Source organism: Diplotaxodon limnothrissa, linkage group LG6, assembly GCF_057381915.1.
Source record: "Diplotaxodon limnothrissa isolate DT_005_m linkage group LG6, D_limnothrissa_male_GT1.1, whole genome shotgun sequence".
Lineage (NCBI taxonomy): Eukaryota > Metazoa > Chordata > Actinopteri > Cichliformes > Cichlidae > Diplotaxodon > Diplotaxodon limnothrissa.
The window spans coordinates 22,803,035-22,810,557 of record NC_140601.1 but is presented as its reverse complement, the minus strand read 5'-3'; the positions used below and the strand labels follow the sequence as shown (position 1 = coordinate 22,810,557).

At 36.7% G+C, this 7,523-nt stretch overlaps 1 protein-coding gene across 1 annotated transcript; it reads left to right on the top strand.

Moving 5' to 3' along the window:
* The first annotated feature begins 2,630 nt into the window (after positions 1 to 2,630).
* Positions 2,631 to 3,707, top strand: LOC146630555 (5-hydroxytryptamine receptor 4). Its single transcript, XM_085355938.1, has one exon. It carries the CDS (start codon positions 2,631 to 2,633, stop codon positions 3,705 to 3,707), a length of 1,077 nt encoding a protein of 358 aa, XP_085212064.1.
* The last annotated feature ends 3,816 nt before the right edge of the window (positions 3,708 to 7,523 follow it).

Genomic DNA, 7,523 nt, shown 5'->3' with positions numbered 1-7,523 from the left:
GAATAAATCATTTGCTAATTATTTCATCAAATTGAATTTGTTTTGTTTTTTAATTATTATTTCACTGTTTCTAATAGCAAATTTGATTCTTAAAATTACTTTTATATTGTTTTGAATGATCCTAACTTGCTTTGAAAACTTGCTGACCTCGGTTTTTTCAGTTGCATACTAGTCACCCCTGATAAAGTTACAGCAGTCTTTCCTGAAGCGAAAATAAATAAGTCCATTTAATAGTTTGGGTATTTTACAAAAATATCATTCACATATTTACCTCCTGTACTAGGAGCCAATGACTTCTAGATCTTTAAAATATGCTTTGACCTATCCATATGGAATTGCTTACTTTAAAAAAAGAGGTTTTTTTATGTTTTACTGTATTACTTGGGTGTCAGATATGTTCTATTTTTTTTTTTAATTGTTCTAAACCACATAATGTCTTTTGTGCCGCTGTGCACACATCAGAAAATCTTTTAAAAAAAATCTAAAACAAAAAAAAATGGTTTCCTTTTTTACATTCATTTGAATTGTGTTAGCAGGGGAGTTGGCAAGGCAAGGCATTTAATTAGTGTGGTTATTGTTGCATGTATTCATTACAGCCCGCTTCCTCTACTATCTCTCTCGTCGGTGTAAATCTAAGGCTGACAGAGCTGCAGTATGACACACACAAGAGCAGACGATCATTTTTCTTCATCACAGGTGAGTGTCATTTTTTTAACCTGTTTTTCTATGAGCGCCAGTGAAGGGAAATTGTTATAATAAACAAAACGGTTTATTTAGTGAGCGCTAACCCTGACTGAAATGTTTACAGCTTTAAATAAGCTTAGTTAAACTGTAACCAAGTTGTTCTTTGTTCTGATAGAATCCCTGTGATGTTGTGAGTTGAAGCATTTATATTCGAGATGAAAAATGGGGCTTCACCCCTATATAATTTGTAATTAAGATTGTGCAAAATAATGCAAGTGCTTTGTTTGATCATTATGACAGAAAGATGTGAAGATAAAAAATAAAAATACATAATCCTTCACCAGGAATAATATAAATCAACTGACAGATCATTTTTTGCTAGATAGGACTATTATCAGACCCAGATGCAAATATATAGCTGTTGCACAAATGATTATAGGCTGGAAGTACAATAAATAGAAAAATGAGAGAATGAAAAGATCAAATGATGCGTGCAGGGCCGTGAACATGACTCTTCCTACACATTTTAGCTGAATGCTGAACTGCCTTCTATTTCTTTGATGAGGTAGGTGCTACAGTAAAACTGCTTTTCCAGAATAAATGGTCAACAGTGCAAATAAACAGACTTTCTGATACAGCAAAAACCAGTATGGACATAAAGGTATATAAAATTGTACTATAAAAAGTTGAGAAGTGTTTTTTTTAACCCACTAATTGCAGCAAGCAAAAGAAGACTTTAAAAAAAATCATTATCAAAATGGTCTAAGTAGTAGTAACTTACTACTGAAAGTTAAAGCAGCTGAGTTATGTGTGGTATCACTTGTTGTGTTAATCTGTACAGTAATGTGCATAAAGACCAGGAACTCCTCATTAAGATAAGCTCTGTGACCTCAGCACTTATTCAAGAACTGCGTCCCAACTGTCTGAAGAACAGCGCTTTCTAATTTTGTTTTGCACCTCTTAACTTTTTTGGTTCTGTCATAATTTAATAATAATTTAAATAATATATTTTCTAGTTGTGATTATATTCTTTTTTTAGTTATCATATTCTTTATCACAAATGCTAAAATACACAGTAAGTAACTTTTTCAGCAACTCAGGTTCAGATTTTCTCAATTTGTGACTAATTAGAGACTAATGTTCAAAGTTATCATCATTTCAACTGAAACGGGACACTAACTTTTTTTTTTCCTTAAGTGCTGATGATTTGTAATTTTATAATGCACAGTGGCCTTGTTCTATATAACAAGTAATTCAAGTTGCAGTATTTACAGTGTTGATGGGTGTAAAATGGTTTCAAAAAAGGTGTTTTGTTTAATTTTTAAAATGGGTTGGTCAAGAACCAGATAGAGGGGAGCATTGGAAATAAATATCAGTCCAAACAATGTCTTAATACCTCCTACCTCGACATGGATTACAAGACATGGTTGCACTGTAATACTGTAATTTTGCTTTTTTGTTTTCATAAAAGTGACTCTAAATCCACCTACTTTTGGAGAATTTGGAGAATTCACTTCCCTCTGAAGGTATTCAAACTATTGTCTGATGCATTAAGCCTTTTTTTTTTAATGTCCAGTCGTGATTTTGTAAATAAAATGTAATATAACCTTTCAATCATTATAACAACATCTGTGTTGATTAGAAGACCACCCGGTATTGTTAGCCACAGCAAGCAAAGAGATTGTGTGTTAGATACGCCCCCTGCTCTGAGAACAAGCTTTTCAGGCCCATGGTCTCTTGTGATTTATATGGCAAACCAAAGTTCACTGTTCAAAGATTTACTGATAAAAAGTAGCCCCGGAGCTGCATTTCAGCCTGAAACAAACAGGATTCTGGGTGGTTTGTCCACTTTTTCATTGTTAATGTGCCATAGAGTGGTGCTATGAAATGCCTCGAAGTAATTATTTCCAATTCTCTCTGTATGTTTTGACAGGTTTGATTAGGCCATGGATAACAGCACCTTGGGATGGCTCGGAGATGATAACACATCTCTTCAACTTGAACTTCAATCGTGTACTTTATTGAGGCATCGGGTCTCTCGCATTTTCCTGTATGCTTTCCTGTCGGTTGGCATCATCTGCACAGTTGTGGGCAACTTCCTGGTGGTCTTGTCCATTGCTTACTTCAAGCAGCTGCAGTCCCCCACAAACTGCTTCGTCATGTCCCTGGCAGTGGCTGACTGCCTAGTTGGCCTTGTAGTGATGCCTTATAGTATGATTCGAACTGTGGAGGGGTGCTGGTACTTTGGTTCTCTTTTTTGTCGGATACACTCTAGCCTAGATGTTATGCTCTGCACTGCCTCCATATTTCATCTCAGCTGCATCGCCTTCGACCGTTACTATGCTGTCTGTAACCCTCTAGTTTACTCGTTAAAGATGAGCCACAGGCGGGTAGCTCTCCTCATTGCTGTATGTTGGCTTGTCCCCATACTCATTTCCTTTGGCCCCATTATGCTAGACCTTCATGTTGCTGGTGTAGACATGGTGATTCCTAAAGATTTATGTGTGTTCTTGGTCAGTCGCATTTATGCTGTCATGGCTTCTTTAGTAGCCTTTTACCTGCCCATGGCAATCATGCTAGTAGCCTACTGGAAGATCTTCAAAGCTGCCAAGCGGCAGGCCAGGCAGATCAGTGCCATGGAAAGCCAGATGGCTGCTGGAGTGGGTAAAGACTCAAGCAAGAAAAAAAGACACAGGAATGCCATGAAGAGGGAGAGAAAGGCAGCAAAAACTTTAGGTATCATCATGGGAGTTTTTCTCATCTTCTGGATGCCCTTCTTTACTGTCAACATCGTGGACCCGTTCATTGAATACAGCACAGAGGTGGTCCTCTGGGATCTCTTTCTGTGGTTAGGGTATATCAACTCATCCCTAAACCCTTTCCTGTATGGTTTGTTCAATCGCTCCTTTCGGAGGGCGTTCCTCATGTTTATGGGCTGCAGGGTATGCCTGCCCGGATCATCCCCAGGGATGGAATTATCACATACTCGAAAAGAGGCAAATGAATGTGCAGAGCAATCCTAAAATAGTATCTATAAATGTAGGTGTAGATATTTCAACAAACAGTGAGGGCTACTTTTTTTTAAATCAACAACATTACTCTCGGACTACTTCAGCCACAGTTTCTGTTAACAGCAAGGCAAAATATGCTTAAAACTGAAAGAATATCATTAACTGTGACCTGTCCACTAATGAGGGTGGGTTTAAAACTATGCCTTCAACCATTATGTAAGAATTTGTTCCCAGCCTATGGGTTCATTTTCATAAAAAATTACATTATTCATTTTTCTTGTTATTATTATTACATTTGTTTCAAAAGGATTTACAAGAGGAAAAATGAGCAGATCATAAAGTTAAGTAAGAGTGGGAACTGTGGGAAATAAGCAGTTAGACGTTTTGGCTAACTTATGTGAATTGCTCTGTCCTTAGAAGATCCTCTGTTGAGTGTAAGGAATGTGTAAATGCAGTAATGATGATGGTACAATTCCCAATGAGTAGGCAATGTGAAAGGTTAAAGTGTCAAAAGCTGCCTCTCCAGGGTTTGTGTTGAACTAAAACAAACTACATCCTAGGTGCTGACCATTCCCATATTTATTCTTAAAGTAATTTTTAAAGGTCTAAACAATAGGCCAAAGCTTTTAAATTTGTGGTAGTACTGTTTTTCATCTAATAAGAAAGAGAACCAAAAGATACCTAAATTAGAGGTTTTATGTAAGAGTAAACAATTCCCAAGATCTAAATGGGGGAAAGTTTGGAAGATTTGTGAAGCAAGACTTGGAGAAGCAAGTTGAAAGGAACAGATGAAACTTCACTTCAGCAACATGCAGATTTAAATCTCAGGTAAAGGTAAAGCTTTTTGATGTTTATAAATTTGCTCTTCTTTGCTCAAGAATTTGAAACTATAGTGATAAAATTCACTGACATTATAATAAACTCAAGATAAGACTGGGTAGCAAGAACTGACTGAACTGACTGGCAGAGAAGCAGGAATTCACACCAGTTTGAATGTAAGCGGAAGCAAAAATAATATGAAAAACAAAGAGCACAGCACAAATTTGGATGTGTCTTTTGTTCCACTTTTGCTGGTATTTGCAGTTTGTATAATTCTGCAGCACAATATTTACAATAGCTACTTACACTTACACCCTGAGAGTTTTGATATAAATACACATTACATGATTTTATAAATTTGATGTTTATTAGATGTTGTGCTTGACTTTTTCTCACTGTGTGGTCCCTGTAGGACAGCTACAATATTAAACCTTACCTGCTGATACAGCTTCAAGTGACACTTCAAGACATTTAGTCAGAAATATTGCTTCATAAAAAATGACTTTTTTATGATTAAAATAAATACTTTTACTTGCCTTGTTTACTTACCTCCATCACTGATACAGATGCAGTGAAATCTCAGTTTAAGATGGGACAGGAAGAGAAACAGATTTAAGGTAATTAAATACACTATGTGAAAAAAAACCCTACTGGGCCACACCTCCTAATTATTATCATTAATGACATGTTTTCCTATGTGATACAAATGCTTTTAAGGAACTAAGTCTGCGTGCCCTGTCCCAAATACTTTGATCTTCTGTTATTTACTGGATGTGTTCAGTAACCTCTGGTTAGCACATTTTGTGAGAGCTAGAAAATGACAATATGACTTATGACAAAGGAACATTTGTAGTAAACCTTTAGTGTCAATATGTTAATTTCTAATCCTGTCAGTGTTTTTATTTGTGTTGCTCAGAAAGTGAATTGAAAGCACTCTATCATATGGTTTCATCACTGTATAATATTGGATGTGATGATGTGCTATGGCTTATCATTACAGCTGTTAATATGTTGATGCAAATATTGGGGTGGCCTTTACAGTGTAACCCAGACCGATACATCAACCATGCAGTAAATCCTGCACATAAAAAGTGACTACAGTGTACAGAGTTCATTCTGTGTGTGCTGTGTTAGGTCAGCCTGTGGAAATATATTGGTCGGGTAAACTTGAGACTTCATGTTGCTCGAAGGTCAGTGTGATTGATTATCTGTGCCTTACGAGGGTATTATGAAGTGTATGCTCCCTCTCACCCACTGTATTTGGATAGGTTTTGGGACACTCTGTCCACAAAGACCTAAGCGGGGAGAGAAGATGAAAATGTAATAGTAACGACAGTGACAGTGAAAAATATGTAGAATGTAAAATAAGATTTGAACTGTAATGCACATTTTTCCCCAAGTTGTACACTTTTGCTTTTTCCAAAGTGAAGAAACAACTTCTCTTCTAAGCCATATTAAGATTAAGATTTATTATATTGAGAAACACTGGATTGTATAAATCAAACCAAGTTATCACATAATATACACATTTGTGAACACTTACATGAAATTTATTTAGATGCATCATAAATTACAAGATTTTTTTTTACTTTCTAACGTTAACATTATGTGAACAAATGGCAGATAAATACATAAGTAAACCCATCCTTTAAAGTAATGATACACAACCTGTAGTAGCCTGTGAACTACAATATACACAGCAGACTTTTCACAGTGTGTATAATAACCTCTTCTTCTTCACCCACCTCCACAGGCTGATGCAGACACAGATGGTCTTGAAACACACAGAAGAGACCTCATTGGACCACGGACTCGATGCTCCACAATGCATCAGCAGTGCAAAGCAAAAAAGCTGTGTCCACTTGATCTCAGCTAAGGCAGCCGTTTTAAATGCTGGTTGTTTCTTTAGTTGTTATTCATTAGGAAACACAGTTTACTGCACCCATGTTTGATATTTGAAAATCCAAAGTTTAGCACATGAATTCCTATCTGATCGTAACATTATATTGTAGATAACAGGTGTTTAAACAGAGTCACCAAGTTTCCTGCAGTAAGTAAATGTACAAATTTCCATTAATAAAGAGTTAGCAGATTGTACCACATTCAGTATGTGTTTTGTGGTGGTAGATTTCTGAGGATTTGAATGGTGGTTTGTAATGAGCTCACAATGGAAACTAGAATTTTAATCTTAAGTGTGTATGCAATATTTTAATATACCCTAACTTTCCATTTATTATTACTTCCATGGATACAAGTGTAATGGAACCTAAACACGTTGTTTCCATTACCAAAAACTGCTTGCTGGGGTCTGGAGTCAATGTACATCTTAATTACTGTGTATGTTCTTGCAGACAGTTTACTCATTAAATATGTTAAACCTGTCATGTAAAAGCCTTCTTCATTTCTTTGCTACAACCAAGTTCCTATCATGTTTAATCTAACTTGCATCTGCACTGTTCGAATACATCCTCACAGCAAGCTGTTCTACAACTTACCAGCACCAGAAAGGTTTTGATAGATGACAGCAAATTCAAAAAACTTAATGAAGCACTTTTTTTTGGCCAATAATGTTATTTAATTCACTGCTAATGTTACAGTAGCACAATCATAGTGGGAACTCCTTTAAAACTCCTTTTATAATTTCGGATACCTCAGCCTTTTCTCCTTGTTTCCCTTATGGAAGAATGGTTTATTGAGAGCCACGCTTACACTGACGTTGACATGGACCAAATGAAGGTCCAGATGTATCTCTCAGGTCCTGTGTCAGCAGTGGCGTGTCCAGCGGGGTGGCCACCAGACTGGCCACCCCAGGTGCCACCCCAAAGGCAAAACAATAAAATTCAATCAAATATCAAATGTCCGATTATGTTTTCACGGTGAAGCTCAGATATCCGAGTGTAAGTGAATGCAGCATCGGCTTCAGCGCTATGCGCATCACGTTAGCAAAGGTAGGAGAGCCAAGCACGAAAGACGGCACTGCAGGAAACAATTTTTCGGTGAAAGAAAATG

Bases quoted from the DNA above. Each gene is read 5' to 3' on its own strand.
- LOC146630555 (XM_085355938.1), top strand. From the start codon at position 2,631: ATGGATAACAGCACCTTGGGATGGCTCGGAGATGATAACACATCTCTT.